Raw genomic sequence first — 19,564 nt, 5'->3', positions numbered from 1 at the left:
GGAGTTAAATAGAGTTTATAGAAGATTGAGACGTGACCTCACTGAAATAGGAAAAGATCCTGAAGGGGCTTTTCTGGGTAGGACTCAGGTTGTCATTTATAATGGGGAACAAAGAAATGGCTGATGAATGAAATTTGTACCTTGCTTTGGTATTCACAAAGACGGACAGATAATGTCCCACAAGAAATAGGGAATGCAGGGTTTAGTGAGAGAGGTACTGAAGGAAATCTGTATTAGTAGGGAAATAGTGTTGGAGTAATTGATGGGACTGAAGGCCAATACATTCCGAGGGGCTGATACCTACATCTCAGATTACTGAAGGAAGTGGACCCTAGAAACCCAATGGTTGCATTAGTGTCATCTTCCAAGATTTGAGAGAGTCAGCAACAGCTCCTATGGATTGGAAGCTTGTTAACGTAACCCTACTATTTAAAAAGGGAGGTTGAGAGAAAATAGAGAATTATAGATCAGCGAGTCTGACGTTAGCATTGGAGAAGTTGCTAAAGTCCATTATAAAGGATTTTATAGCAGAGCACTGAAAACAGCGGGAGAATCAGACTCAGACAGCATGGAATTACAAAAGGGAAATTAGGCTTGACAAATCTACTGAAATTCTTCAAGGATGTAACTAGCAGAGTTGATCAAGGATGCCAATGGATTTGGTTTACTTTTACTTTCAGAAGGCTGTCAACAAAGTCTCTTCATAAGAGAAGAATGTGTAAAATTAAAGCACACAAGATTGGGGGTAGTGTATTGAGACAGATAGAAAATTGAACAGCAGACAGGAAACAAACAGTAAGAATAAATGGGTCTTTCTCTGATCACAGGCAGTGGGGTACCGCAGGGATTGTAACAAGGAGCCCAGCTGTTCACAATATATATATTAATGATTCAGATAAGGGAACTCAATGTAATATCTCAACTTTGACAAAGCTGGGTGGGAGGGTGGCACATGCATGGCAGATGCAACATAATGTGGATAAATGGGAGGTTATCCACTTTGATTGCAAAACAGATTTTTGTATGATTGACTATAGGCTGAGAGTGGGGAATGTGCAATGAGACCGGGGCGTCCACATGCACCAGTTATTGAAAGCAAGTAGATACTGCTCTTGCAGCTAAAGACTTAGAATTAAAGTAGAGTCCCTACAGTGTGGAAACAGGCCCTTCTGCCCAACAAGCCCACACCGACCCTGCGAAGAGTAACCCACCCAGACCCATTCCCCTACTGTGACTATATTCACTTGTGACTAATGCACCTAGCCTACACATCCCTGAACACTATGTGCAATTTAGCATGGCCAATCCACCCTAACCTGCACATCTTTGGATTGTGGGAGGAAACCAGAGTACCTGGAGGAAACCCACGCAGACACGGGGAGAATGTGCAAACTCCACACAGACGGTCAGCTGAGGCTGGCATCAGCAAAATGGGAGAGGGCGGAATGACGGTATTGAGGCTGATGATCAGGGATAATCACATTAAATGGTGGAGCAGGTATTGAGAACAGAGGGATATAGAGAATGAGAGAGAGAGAGAGACAAAAAGAGAGAGACAGAGAGGGAGACAGAGAGGGAGACAGAGAGGGAGACAGAGAGGGAGACAGAGAGGGAGACAGAGAGGGAGACAGACAGAGGGAGAGAGACAGAGGGAGAGAGACAGAGGGAGAGAGACAGAGGGAGAGAGACAGAGGGAGAGAGACAGAGGGAGAGNNAGACAGAGAGAGAGAGACAGAGAGAGAGAGAGACAGAGAGAGAGAGAGACAGAGAGAGAGAGAGACAGAGAGAGAGAGAGACAGAGAGAACCTGCGTGCATGTGCCCTTATGATCATAAGACACAGGAGCCGAATTAGGCCATTCAGCCTATCTGATCACGGCTGAGATGTTTCTCAAAAGCATTGTCTTGCCTTTTCTCCGTAACCCTTGATCCCTGACCAATCAAGTAACTATCTATCTCTGTCTTAAATCACTCTGTGACTTGGCCTCCATAGCCCTCTGTGGCAATGAGTTCCACAGATTCCCCACCCTCTGGCTGAAGAAATTCCTCATGTTCAGGTTAAACATGGGCAAGGAAACCTCAAATAATTACCATAGGAACCTAACATATAGGAGTAGAGTTAGGCCATAAGGCCCTTCGAGGCTACTTCACCGTTGGATCGTTCCTGATATGATTCTCAACCCTATCCTCCTGCCTTCTCTCTGTGACCCTTGATCCCTGACCAATCAAGACCCTATCTATCTCTGTCTTAAATGCACTCCGTGACTTGGCCTCCATAGCCCTCTGTGGCACTGAGTCCCACAGATTCCCCACCCTCGGGCTGAAGAAATCCCTGCTCATTTCAGTTTGAAAGGGCCGTCCCTTCACCCTGAGGCTGTGCCCTTGGGTCCTAGTCTCTCCTTCTCCACATCCACGCTATCCAGGCCTTCCAGTATTCTGTAAGTTTCAATCAGATCCCCCTCATCCTTCTAAACTCCAAGTACTGACACAGAGTGCTGAACCGCTCCTCATATCACAAGCTCCTCATCCCAGGCAATCACTCTTGTCAACCTCAGCTGGACTCCCTCCTATGTGAGCACATCCTTCCTTAGATACTAGACCCAAAATTGCTCACAATATTCCAAATGTGGTCTGACCAGATCCTTATACAACCTCAGCAGGGCATCCCTGATCTTGTATTCTAGCCCTGTGGAGATAAATGCAAAACTGCATTTGCCTTCCTAACTGCCAACTGAGCTTACATGTTAACCTTAAGAGAATCCTGAACCAGGACTCCCAAGTCCCTTTGTGCTTCAGATTTCTGAAGCCTTTCGCCTTTTAGAAAATACTCTTTGCCTCTATTCCTCCCACTGAAGTGCAGAATGTCACACTTTCCTACACTGTATTCCATCTGCCGCTTCCTTACCCGCACTCCTAGCCTGCCCAAGTAGTTCTGCAGACTCCCCATTTCCTCAGCACGACATGTCCCTTTACCTATCTTTATGTCACCTGCAAAATTAACAACATTGTCCTCAGTTCCTTTGTCCAGGTCGTTAATGTATAACGTGAATAGTTATGGTCCCAACACGAACTTGTGCAGAACTCCATTAGTCACTGGCTGCCATCCTGAAAAAAAACCCTTTATCCCCACTCTCTCTGCCTTCCGCCAGTCAGCCAATCCTCTATCCATACCAATATCTTGCCCCTAACACCATGGGCTCTCACTTTACTCAGCAGCCTCCTGTGTGGCACCTGTCAAAGGCCTTCTGAAAATCCAAATAATTCACATCCACTGGCTCTCCTTTGTTTAACTTGTTGTTACCTCCTCAAAAAATTCTAACAGTTTTGTCAGGCATGACCTTCCTCTGATGAAGCCGTGCTGTCTCAGCCCTATTTAATCATAGACCTACTAGTACTCCGCAGTCTCATCCTGAACAATGGGCTCTAAAATCTTACCCATGGCTGAGGTCAGGCTAACTGGCCAATAGTTTCCTGTCATCTTAAACGTGGCTAACATTTGCCATTTTTCATTCCTCTGGGATCCTCTTTGTCTCCAGAGATTCCTGAAATGCCTCTATAATCTCCTCAGCTATCTCCTTCGCAACTCTGAGGTGTAGTCCATCTGATCCAGGTGATTATTCCACCTTCACACCTTTCAGATTCCATGGCACCTTCTTCTGAGTGATGGGACTACACTCACAACTGCCCCCGACTCTCTCAAAGTTCTGGTCTCCTGCTGGTGCCTTACACAGTGAAAACTGACGAATAGTACCTGTTCAGATCCTCCACCATTTCTTTGTTCCCCATTACTAAGTCTCCAGCCTCATTTTCCAGCAGTCCAATGTCCATTCTTGCTTCATTCTTAACTTTTAGGTGTCTTTAAAAAAAACTCTTGCAATCTTTCATGTGACTAGCTCACTTACTCTCATATTTCATCATCTTCTCCCTTGTTGCTGATGTAGTTATCCTCTGCTCAGGCTTCCCACTAACCTTCACCACGTTGTATGGTTTTTCCTTTGGCCTTTATGCTGTCCCTGCCTTCCCTTGCCAGTCACGGTTGCCTTATCCTCCCCTTATGTGTTTCTTCTTCCTTGGGATGAGTTTCTGCTGTGCCTCCTGAATTACCCCAGAAACTCCTGCCATTGTTACCCCACTGCCTTCCCCACCAGGCTCTCCTTCCAATCAACTCTGGCCAGCTCCTCCCTCATGTCTTTGTAGTTACCTTTACTCAACTGTGATACCGTTACACCGGATTCCAGTCTCTCCCTCTTAAACTGCTGGGTAAATTTGAAGACATTTTGGTCACTATCCCCTAGGGGTCCTTTGTCTTCAGCTCCCTAATCAAGTCTGCCTCATTACACATCACCAAATCTAGAAGTGCCTGCTCCCAAGTGGTCTCTACCACAAACTGCTCTAAAAAGAAACTCTCGCAAACATTGTACAAATTTGTTTTCTTGAGATCCACCACTAACCTGATTTTCCTACCTGCATCTTGAAGTCCCCATTACATAGTGTTTTTCTATCTCCTGATTTATATCCTTCCCCACATCCTGCCTAATGCCAGGAGGCCTGTACATAAATCCCATCGTACAATAGACAAAGAACAAAGAAAATTACATCAAAGGAACAGGCCCTTCGGCCCTCCAGACCTGCGCCGATCCAGATCCTCTATCTAAACCTGCCTCATATTTCCGAAGGGTCTGTATCCCTCTGCTCCCTGCCCATTTATGTGTCTGTCTAGATACATCTTAAATGGTGCTTTTGTGCCCGCCTCTACCACCTCCACTGGTAATGTGTTCCAGGTACCCACCAGCCTCTGTATAAAGAACTTTCCACGTATATCTCCCCTAAACCTTTCCCCTCTCACTTTGAACTCGTGACCCCTAGTAATTGAGTCCCCCACTATTGGGAAAAAGCATCCTGCTATCCACCCTGTCTATACCTCTCATGATTTTGTTGACCTCAATCAGGTCCCCCCTTAACCTCAGTCTTTCCAATGAAAACAATCCTAATCTACTCAACTTCTCTTCATAGCTAGCACCCTCCATACCAGGCAGCATCCTGGTGAACCTCCTCTGCACCCTGTCCAAAGCATCCACATCCTTTTGGTAATGTAGCGACAAGAACTGTACACAGTATTCCAAATGGGGACGAACCAAAGTGTTATTCAACTGTAACATGACCTGCCAACTCTTGTACTCAATACCCCGTCTGATGAAGGAAAGCATGCCGTATGCCTTCTTGACCACTCTACTACCTGCGTTGCCACCTTCAGGGAACAATGGACCTGAACACCTAGATCTCTCTGTACATCAATTTTCCCCAGGACTTTTCCACTTACTGTGTAGTTCACTCTTGAATTGGATCTTCCAAAATATATCACCTCGTATTTACCCAGATTGAACTGCATCTGCCATTTCTCTGGCCATCTCTCCAATCTATCTATATTCTGCTGTATTCTCTGACAGTCCCCTTCACTATCTGCAACTCCACCAATTTTGGTGTCATCTGCAAACTTGCTAATCAGGCAACCGACACCTTCCTCCAGATCACTTATGTATATCACAAACAACAGTGACCTCATCACGGATCCCTGTGGAACACCACTGGGCACAGGTCTCCATTTTGAGAAACTCCCTTCAACTACTACTCTCTGTCTCCTGTTGCTCAGCCAGTTCTTTATCCATCTCGCTAGTACACCCTGAGCTCCATGTGACCTCACCTTCTCCATCAGCCTACCATAGGGAACTTTATCAAACGTCGTACTAAAGTCCATGTATATGACATCTACAGCCCTTCCACCATTAATCAACTTTGTCACCTCCTCAAAGAATTCTATTAGGTTTGTAAGACATAACCTTCCCTGCACAAAACCATGTTGCCTATCACTGATGAGCCCACTCTCTTCCAAATGGGAATAGATCCTATCCCTCAGTATCTTCTCCAGCAGCTTCCCTACCACTGACATCCCTGCTACTCTTCTTAAACAAGGGGACAACATTCGCAATTCTCCAGTTCTCTGGGACGTCACCCACGTTCAATGATGCTGCAAAGATTCCTGTTAAGGTCCCAGCTATTTCCTCTCTCGCTTCCTTCAGTAACCTGAGGTAGATCCCATCCAGATCTGGGGACTTGTCTACCTTAATGCCTTTAGAATACCCAACACTTCCTCCCTTCTCATGCTGACTTGACGTAGGATAATCAAACGTTTTCCCTAACCTCAACATCCGCCATGCCCCTCTCCTCGGTGAATACTGATGCAAAGTACTCATTAAGAATCTCACCCATTTTCTCTAACTCTACGCATAACTTTCCTCCTTTGTCCTTGAGTGAGCCAACCCTTTCTCTAGTTACCCTCTTGCTCCTTATACATGAATGAAAGGCTTTGGTGTTTTCCTAAACGCTGTTTGCTAAAAGGTATCTCATGACCCCTGTCAATGCTCTTAATTCTTCGTTTCAGATTGGTCCTACATTCCCAATATTCTTTCAAATCTTTGTCGGTCTTCAGTCACCGAGACCTTATGAATGCTTCCTTTTTCCTCTTAGCTAGTCTCACAATTTCACCTGTCATCCATGGTTCCCTAATCTTGCCATTTCAATCCCTCATTTTCACAGGAACAGGTCTCTCCTGCACTCTGATCTAACTCTCTTTAAAAGCCTCCCAAATATTGAATGTGGATGAACCTTCAAACAGCTGCTCCCAATCCACATTCCCCAGCTCCTGCCCAATTTTGGTATCGTTGGCCTTCCCCCAAGTACTGTTCTTTTAGAACCACTCTCGTCTTTGTCCATGAGTATTCTAAAACTTATGGAATTGTGATCTCTATTTCCAAAGTAATCCCCAACTGAAACTTCAACCACCTGGCCGGGCTCACTCCCCGGCACCAAGTCCAGTATGGCCCCTTCCCGAGTTGGACTATTTACATACTGCTCTCGTAAACCCTCCTGGATGTTCCTCACAAATTCTGCTCCATCTTGACCTCTAACACTAATCCCAGTCAATGTTGGGGAAATTAAAATCTCCAATCGCCACCACCCTGTTGCTCCTGCATCCTTTCAAAATCTGTTTACATATATTTGTACCCCTATCTCATGTTCGCTGTTGGGAGGCCTGTAGTACAGCTCCAACAATGTTACCACACCCTTCCTATTTCTGAGCTCTGCCCATATATTGCCCTGCTTATATATCCTCTATGACCATAAAAATAGTCTTAGTTTAAGTAAATGAAAAAAGGAAAGTTTTCACCAATCACTTGATAAAACAATTAAAAAAAGGAAATAGAAAAAGCTTACCAGATCAACTCTAACCAAAAGAAAAGAACTCTGTGGTGAGGAGGGGGGGGGGGAATGGGAGACACTACACATGTAGCGTCTTGGATTCAGCCCCTACCCAAATAAAACGGTTTCACTCACCTTCCCAGCAGCCCTCTGGTCTTCGTTCTCACCTCTTGACAAATGGAGGCCCAGGCGCCTAATCTGTGCTACAAGCTCATTCCCCTTGCTCTGTACACTGTGTGTATTTCAGTACAACACCCTCAGTCCTGCACTGACTGACCCCCTTCCTTCTTAGAGCTGTCCCCTTACCTGCTGTACCTGGAGTTAGATTCCTGACACTTTCCAAGCTCTCTTAGTTGTTTGGGAAACATTAATAGCCTTGGCTGAGCCCATCACCACTAACATTTTCTATAATTTTCCATCTACTGGAATATGGTTAACAAGGAAAATTAGTAGTAGCATCAGGTCCAAGGAAAGGTGTTAAAAATCGACCAAAAAAAAAGCAGCAAAACTGAAGATTGGAAGCTGTTTGTAATTCAGCAAAGGAGGACAAAGGGATTGATGAAGACGAGGGGAAAAATTGTATGAGAGTAAGTTTGCGAAGACCATAAAAAACAGACTTTGAAATTTTCTGTAGGTATGTGAAGAGCAAAAGATTAGTGAAGTTAAACACAGATTCCTCACAGTAAGAAACAGGGAAGTTAGAATGGGGAACAGAGAGATGGCAGACCAATTAAATAAATACTTTGATTCTCTCTTCACAAAGAAAGTTAAAAATAACATCGAAGATGTTGTGGAACACAGAGTTTAGTAAGAGGAAGAAACTGAAGAAAATCAGTATTAGTAGGGAATGCTATTGATGGGAATAAAGGCCACTATACCTCCAGAGCCCGATAATCTACATCCTAGAGTACTTAAGTGGCCCGAGAAATAGTGGGTGTATTGATGGTCATCCTCCAAGATTGTATAGACTCTGGAACAGTTAATGTAACCCCACTGTTTAAAATAAAAGGTAGAAAGAGAACAGGGAATTACAGACCAGTCAGTCTGGCATCAGCAGTGAGGAAAATGCTAAAGTCATTTCGAAAAGATTTAATAGCAGAGCAGTTAGAAAACAGTGACAGCATTGATTTACAAAAGGGAAATTGTGCTCGACAGATTTACTGGAAATTCTTTGAGGATGTAACTGGTAGAATTGATAAGAGGGAGCCAGTGAAAATGGTTTACTTGGACTGTCAGAAAAAATAAGGTCCCACATAAGAGATTAGCATGTAAAATTAAAGCGTATGGGATTGAGAATAGCGTACTGACATGGATAGAGAACTAGTTGACAGACTATGAATAAATAGGTATTTTTCAGACTAGCAGCCAGTGACTAGTGGTGTACAGAATCAGTGCTTGGACCCCAGCTAGATACAATATTTTAATGATTTAGACGAGAGAACTAAATGTAATACCTCCAGGTTTGCAGATGACATAAAGCTGGGTGGGAGGGTGAGCTGTTAGGAGGATGCAGAGTGTCTCAGTGTAATTTGGACAGACTGAGAGAGTGGGCATGTGCATGACAGATGCAGGATAATGTGGATAAATATGAGATTACCCCCACGTTGGTGGCAAAAACAAGAAGGTAGATTATTATCTGAATGGTGAATAATTGGAAATAGGGAGGTACACAGAGACCTGGGTGTCCTTGGCCAACAGTGACTGAAAGGTAAGCATATCAGTGCAGCAGGTGGTGAAGGTGGCTGGCCTTTCCATCAAGGGGATTCCAGTACAGGAGCAGGGACTTGTTGCAATTGTACAAGGCCTTGGTAAGACTGCACCGGGACTACTGAGTGCAGTTTTGGTCTCCTTATATAAGAAAGAAGATAGAGAAAGTGCAGCAAAGGGTTACCAGATTGATTCCTGGGTTCAAAGGAGAGGCTTTTTTTTTAAAAGAATCCCTGTAGTGTGCAAACAGGCCCTTCGGTCCAACAAGTCCACACCAATCCTCTGAACAGTAACACACCCCTACATTTAACCGCTGAGTAATGCGCCCAACCTACACATCTTAATCTTATCTAATTAATCTTATCTAATCTTAATTGAAAGGTGCAGGGGTAAATGTAGGGGAATGGGTCTGGGTGGGTGCGCTTCGGCGGGTCGGTGTGGACTTGTTGGGCCGAAGGGCCTGTTTCCACACTGTAAGTAATCTAATCTAATCTAATCTAATCCCTGAACAGTGTGGACAATTTAGCATGGCCAATGCACCTAACCTGCACATCTTTGGATATATGGAGAGAGACTGGATCAGTTAAGACTGTGTTCACTGGCAGTTAGAAGAATGAGGGGCATGTCATGAAAAACCTATACAATTCTAACAGGACAGGACAAATGCAAGAAGGATGCTCCCAATGCCCAGGGAGTACAGAACCCAGGGTCACAGCCTAAGAATGCGGGATAGACCATTTCAAACTGAGATGAGGAGAAATATTTTCACCCAGAGAGGGGGGAGCCTGTGGAATTCTCTGCCATAGAAAGTGGGTGAGGCCAAAACGTTAAATGTTTTCGAGAAAGAGTAGATATAGTTCTTACGGCTAAAGGATGAAAAGATATGGGGAAAAAGTGGCCCCAGCTGGCATTTGAGTTGGACGGTCAGCCACAATCATAATGAATGGTAGACCAGGCTCAAAGGGTGAAATGGCCTACTCCCATTACCTTTCTATATGTTTCCAGGAAAATGGCTGAGCTTAAAGAAAGCCAGTGACTTCCTCCACCAGTTGCTGCAAGCTGTCAAAAATGTCAGCTACTTACTAATAAATCCAACGGGGAATTAGGTGAGATGTCTTCCCTTAGAGTGGGGAACTCATTGCCCCAGGGACTGGGGACTAGCCAGGGCTGGTGTGCTTACAGGGGGAAGCTGGATTAACATGGAGAGAAAGGAATAGAATGGGATGGGTTGTTGTGGGTCTGGGAAGAGGTCCATATCCTGCAGATTAGTTGGTAAAAGGTCCAGACACTGTGCTGCATTCGATGTTTAATTTGGACTTCAATTTGAACGATCACAAGAGGAAGCCAACAAAATCAGGATCATTTTTCAAAAGGAAATTAAAAACTGTACAGTCCCACAGAGTTTCCTTTCAAAAGGACTTGTAAAGGAGATATATTACCAGGTTTTTTGATGGTCTCCGCAGAGCTCTGGTTGCTTTCGAGGCAGGTGCTTGGGAACTGCTGGCAGAAGTGGCAGAGTTACTCTGATGGGACGAGAAAGATGAACATGTCCTTCCTCGCTCTGTTTTAAAACAAAGCATAAAAGGAGGGCTGAAGACCAGGAACACCATTTCCCATCAATCATTAAACAATAACTGATACTTATACAGCAGCTTTACCCGATTCAAGCATTTTGAGGTGATTCACAGCAGCATTTTCAAACAAAATATCATGATGAGAAACATGAGACTGTAAGATGCAAGAGCAGTAGGCCATTCGGCCCATCGAGTCCGCTCCACCAGTCAATGAGGCTGTGGTTGATCTAAAAATCCTCAACTCCACTTCCCTGCCTTTCCCCCCATAACGCGATTTCCTTATCGACTGAAAATCTCTCTATTTCAGCCGAAGTTATATTTAATGACACAGCCTTGATAGCCCTCTGTGGTAAAAAAAAAGCATCCACAGACTCACTACTCTCAGAGAGAAGAAATTCCTCCCCATCTCGGTCTTAAAGGTGTGACCCCATTATTCCCTCTGGTCCTAGACTCTCCCACAAGGGGAAACAACCTCTCTTCACTGACCTTGCCAAACCGCCAGCATCCTGTACATTTCAATAAGGTCACCTCTCATTCTTCTATATTCCGATGTGTACAAACCCACCAACTTCACCTCTTCTCAAAAGAAAATCCTTCCATAAGTACATCCAGCCAAGTGAACCTTCTCTGGATTGTCACCAATCCCAGTCTTTCCTGCCTTAGATAAAGGGCCAAAATAGTTCACATTATTCCACCTGTGGTCTGAATAGTCTCTTGTAAAGTCTTAGCATGACCTCCTTACTTCTACATTCCATTCCCCTTGGAAAAAAAAAGCCAAAATTTCATTTGCCTTCCCTCCTGCCAGCTGAACTTGGATGCTAGCTTTTTGTGACTAATATATGGTCAGGTAACATGGGTTTGAATCCCATGTGGCAGATGGTGAAAATGAATTCAAACAAAGTCTGGAATAAAAAGGTAACTAAACCATGACCACGTAATCATTATCGATTGTCCAACTGGCAAAAATTCAATTGGTTCCCTTTATGGGAAAAAGATCCACTGTTGTTACCCTGCCTGGTTGACATATGACTCCAGACCAACAGAGATTTGGTTGATTCTGAACTGCCCTCTGAAACGGTCTGAACCATTTTAAGTGCTGTTCGGGACGAGCAACAAATAGCAGCCCAGCCAGAAATGCCCCCATCCCATGAAACAATAAAACACAGTCGTTTGCGTATAGTATCAAACACCTTTTGGAAATCCAAGCATTTCACATCACCTGGCTTCCCTTTATCTATTGTGGCTGTTACCTCCACAAAGAACGATGATAATTAATTGGTCAGGCATGAACGCCCCTTCATGAAGCCCCGTTGACTCTGCTTAATCAAATCATGCATTTCTAAATGTTTTGCTATTACAGTACACGAACAGCTGATAGGGAAACAGAACCTGGTGTGAACAAGGACATGAGCAACAAAATAGAACGGTATTATTGAGAAACAACACTCAGCAAAGCCACACGATGCATAAAGTTATCGTTAATGTTCAGATTAATGACTCAGATCTCAGTACAAACAATCACCCAAGTATTCTACAATAATTCACAGACAGGAATATTTGGCAGAAAGAGGGTAACACTGAAATAAGTACACTGCAATAGAATTATTGCACTTGCCTCCTTTCAGGATCAGAATTTAATCCAAAGAATTAACATAGTGAACAAAAACAAAGCCCAATTAAATGGGAATATAATAAACTGGATTAGATATTGTGTATGTTTACAGATATTAGTCATTATGCAATCATGTTTGTGCCCACACACAGCTGAAGTAGATTCATGCCCAGAAAGTGATGGCAGATAATTCCAAAAGAGGATTAGAGAAGCCAGCAAATCATGTTCAACCTGATCCCCGTTCTCTCTGTTCAGCCCCATTCTCGGAGAACAGAATGGGTGACTGTTTTGCAGAATACTCCGGTCTGTGCGCAAGCATGACCCTGAACTTCCCAGAGTCAGGCATTTTAACACAGCGTCTTGCTTGTATGCCCACGTGTCTGTCCTCAGCATGCTGCAGTGTTCCAGTGAATCCCAGCGGATACTGGAGGAACAAGATCTCATTTTCAGACTGAGCATTTTACAGCCTCTGGACTTAATACTGAGTTCAACCCCTTCAGATTGTGAACCACTTCTTCCCTTCCTTTTAGCTTGTTATCATGTCCTCCCCTCCCCCCATTCCACTTACTGTCCTTTCAAGTCTGGCATTCTCACATTCCGATTACTTTATCTGAACTAACATCCTTTCTTCACCAGCCCCACACTTCCCCCAAACTACCTGACCAATACTGCCCCCTCCACACTTCAGTCCAGCTCTGAAGAGAAGGCATCCAGACTCAAAAGGTTAATTTGCTCTCTCTCCATGGATGCTGCCTGACCTGTCATGATCTTCAGCATTTGTTGCTTTCAGTCAAGTAAGAGTTTGCCAAAGCTGTTTACGATTGTTTTAATTAATCAATGAATATTAAAGCTGCCTACTATAACCGCACACCCCTCCCACCCACCACTCAAACACACACAAACACACACACAGAGACACTGTTGGAGGGTCAGGGAGTTGCATTACTGGTAAAGCAGGATCTCACAGCTGTACAGAGGACTCATGCAGTGAGGCAACATGGGTAGAACTCAGGAATAGGAAAGATGAAATCACAATGCTGGGAGGTATAACACAGGCCTCCCTACAGCCAGCGGGAGATACATGGGAGAATACGTAGACAGGTTTTGGAAAGTTGTAAAAAACAGGAGAGTTGCTGCGATGGATGATTTTAACTTCTCTCTTATTGACTGGGACTTACTTCATGCTAGGGGTTTGGATGGGGCAGAAGTTGTAAGGACCATTCAGGAGGGTTCCTTGACGCAGTACGTAAACAGTTCAACCAGGGAAGGGGTTCAACTAGACTTGGTTTTGGAAAAATGAGCCTGGTCAGGTGAGTGAAGTTTCAGTGGGAGAGTACTTCTGGAGTAGTGACCAGAACAGAGTGAGTTTTAAGATACTCGTGTATAGGGATAACAGCAGTTCTTGGGTGAAGATGTTAAATTGGAGGAAGGAAAACTATAACAACATTAGGCAGGAACTGGAGAATTTTGACTTGAGGCAGCTGCTTGAAGTAAATGCACATCGGAATTGTGGGAGTATTTCAAATGGCAGTTGATAAAGAGTTCAGGAGCGGCACGTTCTTGCAAGAATGAAGGATAGGTGTGGCAAGTTACATCAACCTTGGATGGCTAGGGCTATTATAACCTTGATCAAAAAGAGCTCTGAGAGGATGTGAACTGACAAAGCCCTCAAGGTAAATAAGGAAAGTAGGAAAGAGCTTTAACAAGGAATTAGAAGGGCTAACAGGGGTCATGAAAAATCATTAGCAAAATAGGATTAAGGAGACCCCCAAGGCTTTTTATACACACAAAGAAAGCAAGAAGGTAGCTAGGGAAAGGGTTGCCCATTCAAGGATAGAGGAGGGAATCTATGTGTGGAGCCAGAAGAGGGAGGAGAGGTCCTAAATGGATATTTCGTGTCGATATTCACCAAAGAGAAGGAATTGGTGAAGAATGATCACAGGGAATGAAATGTTGAATTTCTAAGCCAAGTTGCTGTTAAAAAGGAAGAGGTGTTGAGCATCTTAAAAAGTACTAAGCTAGAGAAGTCCCTGGTTCCTGATGGAAACTATTCCAGAATATTCAGGGAGGCAAGAGAATAAATTGCTGGAGCACTGACAGATACCTTTGTATCCTATTTAGCCACTGGTGAGGTCCTGGAGGACTGGAAAAGAGCCAATGTTGTCCCATTGGTGAAGGAGGGTGACAGAGATAATCAGGCCTAAGGGATTTATCCATATTTGTGTGTTTGAAGATATCTAGCACCACCTCCTCTGTAATATGGACATTTTTCAAGATGTCACCCTCTATTTCCCCACATTGTCTATCTTCCATGTCCTTTTCCACAGTAAACACTTCTACAAAATATAACGAGGTAAAAACAATGACTGCAGATGCTGGAACCCAGATTCTGGATCAGTGGTGCTGGAAGAGCACAGCAACTCAGGCAGCATCCAAGAAGCTCCTTGGATGCTGCCTGAACTGCTGTGCTCTTCCAGCATCACTAATCAACTTCTACAAAATATGTTTAGTATCTTCTCCCATCTCCTGCAGTTCCACACATAGGCTGCCTTGCTGATCTTTGAGGTGTCCTATTTTCTCCCTAGTTACCCTTTCACCCTTAACATATTTATAAAGTTAGAGTCATAGAGATATAATCTTTTGTTTCTTGGATGTTTGCTCTGGTAACTGTGTCACTACTAACACCCTAGGAAAGGAAAACACATCTACTCTTGTCAGATGTACCTTCACAAAATTTTTCCACCTCTTCAAAATAAATTAAGGCAGAAACTGGCTTGTTAAGTTGTTTTGTTAAGCAGAGTCTTTACTATTGGTGAATGGGAGTCTGAGTTTGTGTGAAAAGAGCAGGCAGACATCCCTATCTTGTTGCTCTTGGTGCCATCCACTCTGCTGCAGAAATAACTGATGTACAGTACAAGGGTCTTCCAAGGGTTTGCAATTACTGCACCTACAGCAAAATCACCCATTTAAAGAACAATTCAGTTGTAATTTCGATATGTATTTGGATAATCAATTTGTTCTCTCAAAGATATCTACCAACTGCACTTCAAATTCATACCCTGCAGCTTAGCAACTTCCTGCATTAATTGGTTGCTTGAATGAAATGCAAACGATATAAACCACAGAGAAGTGTGTTCTGTAAAGCCAACTCTTTATCAAGTATTTCTGCTGTGATGGTTCAATTTTTTAAAATCTGGATCCAGGATGTGGGTATTGCTCACATTTAATGCCTGTCACGATGATGGAAGGTTCCTGGTTAGGCTTGCTGGGCCATTTCAGGGAGAATTTAGATCCATGCACATTGCTGTGGGTCTGGAGTCACACAGAGACCCAAACTAGGTAAGCACAGCGGCTTCCCTTCCCTAAAGGGCATTAAAGAACTAGTTGGGTTTTTACAACAACACGACATATTCATTGTCACTTCCAGCGAGACCACTTTCTTCTTTCCAAATTTCTAAAACTGGATCAATTTCCGAGACTGCACTCTTCAGGTCAGATTCTGAAGCAGCAGCATTTCGGACTCAGAATGTTAACTACTTCTCTGTCACCACCCACAAAAGCCGCTGAACCTGAGTTTCCCCAGAACTTTCTGTTCTCTTGGGTAATCTGGGAGACCCCTCTCTCAGTTTCTTCATGTAATGGTGGTTGAGAGAGTGTTTCCTCCAATTCGAGCTTTCCAAATCTGCAGGCTACAAAATTCAAACAGTGTGAAGCAGGAGTATAAATATCGGTTGTTTCAGGGCTTTTGGTGAGATTACACAATCCTCAGAGCTGGCAGTGAACAAATGACATCTATGATAAATAATTAAATTATTTGCATTTCCATTTGAGAATCTAATCTCTGGACTCTGCTTCCTATTACATTACATTACAGTATGGAAACAGGCCCTTCGGCCCAACAAGTCCACACCCACCCGCCGAAGCGCAACCCACCCATACCCCTACATTTACCCCTGACCTAACACTACGGGCAATTTAGTATGGCCAATTCACCTGACCTGCACATCTTTGGACTGTGGGAGGAAACCGGAGCACCCGGAGGAAACCCACGCAGACACGGGGAGAATGTGCAAACTCCACACAGTCAGTCGCCTGAGGCGGGAATTGAACCCGGGTCTCAGGCGCTGTGAGGCAGCAGTGCTAGCCACCGTGCCGCCTATTGAGTGTGCATATTAGAATCAGAGAGTACAGGATGATGCCATTCTGCCCATTAGACTGGCAGTGGTTCTAATCTCATGACTACACTATTTCCTCCTCATTAATCAAAATATTTTTTATGTTTTAATCCTATCCATATCCAAAGGCTATGATTGAATGCGTATTTATAACCAAATCAGTGATTTCTAAATTTTAACCACTTTTTGCATAAACGTTTGTCCTCATCTTCCCCGATTCTTTTTGCTGATCAATTTCAACCTGTACTGTCTACCACTAGAAAGCATTTGCTTTATGCATTTCACTGGCTTTTTAATATCTCTATCAAAACTCCTCTCATCTGCTCTAAGAAGATCAGGCCCAGCTTCTGCAGCCTCTCCAGTAACTGAAGTCCTCACCCCAGTCGTACTGCAATAAATCTCCCCCACACTCTCTCCAAGACCCTCACGTTTTTCGACAGTTTGCTGCCGAGAATTGGACACAAGTCTCCACCTGGGATTGGACAATGGTTGAATGAACCTGCTGCGTGTTTTACTCTGTGCCTTTATTAGAACATAGAACACAGAAAAGTACAGAACAGAACAGGCCCTTGGGCCATGATGTTGTGCTGAGATTTAATCTTAATATCAAATATAGTAACAACCTACGCACCCCTCAACTCACTGCTATCCATGTGCATGTCCAGCAGTCACTTAAATGTCCCCAATGACTCTGCTTCCATCACCACCGCTGGCAACACATTCCATGTATTCACAACTCTCTGCATAAAGAAGCTTCCTCTGACTTCTCCTTTATACCTTCCTCCTAATATCTTCAAACTATGACTCCTCATACCAGTCATTCTCTGAGGAAGAGTCTCTGGCTATTGACTATCTATTCCTCTCATTATTTTGTAAACCGTGATCCTCTCTTCCTCCTTCTCTCCAGAGAGAAAAGTCCGAGCTTATTCAACCTTTCTTCATAAGGCAAGCCCTCCAGTCCAGGCAGCATCCTGGTAAACCTTCGTTGCACTCTCTACAAAGCCTCTGTATCTTTCCTATAGTAGGGCGACCAGAGCTGGACACAATATTCCAAATGTGGCCTCACCAGGGATTTGTATGGACACAATATTCCAAATGTGGCCTCACCAGGGATTTGTAGAGCTGCAGCAAAATCTCACGGCTCTTAAACTCGATCCCCCTGTTAATGAAAGCAAAAACACCATTTGCTTTCTTAACTACTCTATCCACTTGGGTGACAACTTTGAGGGATCTATGTACTTGCACACCCAGATCCCTCTGTTCCTCCACACTGCCAAGAATCCTGTCTTTAATCCTATATTCAGCATTCGGGTTCAACCTTCCAAAATGCATCACTTCGCATTTATCCAGGTTGAACTCCATCTGCCATTTCTCAGCCCAGCTCTGCATCCTGTCTATGTCGTGCTGCAGCCTGCAGTAGCCCTCGATACCATCGACGACAACTCAAACTTTGTGTCATCTGCAAATATACTAACCCACCCCTCAACCATGTCATTTACAAAAACTACAAAGAGCAGAGGCCCAAGAACAGAGCCCTGCAGGACCCCACTCAACACTGTCCTATAGGCAGAATACTTTCCATCTACAACCACTCTCTGCCTTCTGTCAGCCAGCCAATTCTGAATCCAGACAGCCAAATCTCCCTGTATCCCATACTTCCTGACTTTATGAATGAACCTACCAGGGGGAACCTTATCAAATGCCTTGCTGAAGTCCATATATACCACATCCACTGCTCAACCTTCGTCGAGGCAAATATCCTCGCCAGTGGCTTAGCAACCTCCTTTCTCACTTCCCGGAGCAGCCTAGGATAAATCTGGTCTGTCCCTGGGGACTTATCAATCTTAATGTTTTCCAAAATTTCTAGCACATCAACTTCCTCAATCTTGCTCTTGTCAAGACTGTATCCCAGCTCCTCTAAATTTTTATTTACAACAAGTTCCCTTTCCTTGGTGAAAACTGAAGAAAAAACTCATTTAGGGCTTCCTCTATCTGTTCAGACTCCACGCACAAGTTCCCTCTGCTATCCCTGATCGGCCCTACCTGCTCACTGAGCATTCTCTTATTCCTTACGTATGAGTAAGATGCCTTTGGGCATTCTGGGAAACCCAGAATCGCAGAGGTTTTATAAACTGCTTTATTAAACTGTCTTTCCACCTTCAAAGATTGGTGCAGAAATACCCTCAAACCTGCTCTTGTATGTACTTGATAACTGTCCTATTTAATGTGGAATACCTCACCATTCACCCAACCAAAATGCATCACTTCCCATTCTGCCGATTTAATTTTATTACCATGTGCCCTCCCATTCAAATACTCAATGCCCTGTGATTTTGGGGAAGATTTATAGCTCAGGTTGTAAGTTTGCTCACTGAGCTAGTAGATTTGTTCTCAGATGTCTCATCACCATGCTAGGTAACATCATCAGTGAGCCTCTAATGAAGCGCTGGTGTTCTGTCCGGCCTGCTATGTGTGTGTCTTGGTCTGCTGTGGTGGGTGATATCACTCCCGTGGTTGTCTCCAAGAGGTTGGCAAATGGGGTCCAAATCAAAATGTTTGTTAATGGAGTTCCGGTTTGAACCTAGGAATTCTCGTGCATGTCATTGTTTGGCCTGTCCCAGGATGGATGTGTTGTCCCAGTCGAACTGGTATCCCTCTTCGTCTGTGTGTACGGATACCAGTGATAGTTGATCATGTCTTTTGATGGCTAGTTGATGCTCATGTATCCTGGTGACTAGTTTCCTGCCTGTCTCTCCATTGTAATGTCTGTTCTAGTCCATCTTGTATATGGCGTTCATTCTGCTGGTACGGGATCCTTTAAATTCAGCAGGAGCTGTTTCACTGTGGTGGTAGGTTTGTGGGCTACCATGATGCCTAGGGGCCGGAGTAGTCTGGTCGTCATCTCAGAGATGTCTTTAATGTAGGTTAAGGTGGCTAGAATTTCTAAGCGTGTTGTGTCTTCTTGTTTTGGTCTGTTGTGAAGGAATTGGCAGACTGTGTTATCAGGTCTAGATTAGAGTGCTGCTGGAAAAGCACAGCAGGTCAGACAGCAACCATAAGACCATAAGACATAGGAGTGGAAGTAAGGCTATTCGGCCCATCGAGTCCACTCCGCCATTCAATCATGGCTGATGCGCATTTCAGCTCCACTTACCAGCGTTCTCCCCGTAGCCCTTAATTCCTCGAGACAACAAGAATCTATCAATCTCGGCCTTCAACTGGACTTCATTGAGTTGTAGAA

At 44.1% G+C, this 19,564-nt stretch overlaps 1 protein-coding gene across 2 annotated transcripts in view; it reads right to left on the bottom strand.

Moving 5' to 3' along the window:
• Positions 1 to 19,564, bottom strand: part of arhgef6 (Rac/Cdc42 guanine nucleotide exchange factor (GEF) 6) — a 212,305-nt gene that overhangs the window by 127,896 nt on the left and 64,845 nt on the right. For both annotated transcript variants that reach the window (XM_043705208.1, XM_043705209.1), the window contains exon 3: positions 10,402 to 10,523. In XM_043705208.1, coding sequence (XP_043561143.1) covers positions 10,402 to 10,523 — 122 coding nt within the window. The remainder of the gene's footprint in view (positions 1 to 10,401; positions 10,524 to 19,564) is intronic.

The sequence above is a fragment of the Chiloscyllium plagiosum genome, chromosome 15, assembly GCF_004010195.1.
Source record: "Chiloscyllium plagiosum isolate BGI_BamShark_2017 chromosome 15, ASM401019v2, whole genome shotgun sequence".
Classification (NCBI taxonomy): Eukaryota; Metazoa; Chordata; class Chondrichthyes; order Orectolobiformes; family Hemiscylliidae; genus Chiloscyllium; species Chiloscyllium plagiosum.
The sequence above is the reverse complement of the archived record's forward strand: the minus strand, read 5'-3'. Positions and strand labels throughout refer to the sequence as shown.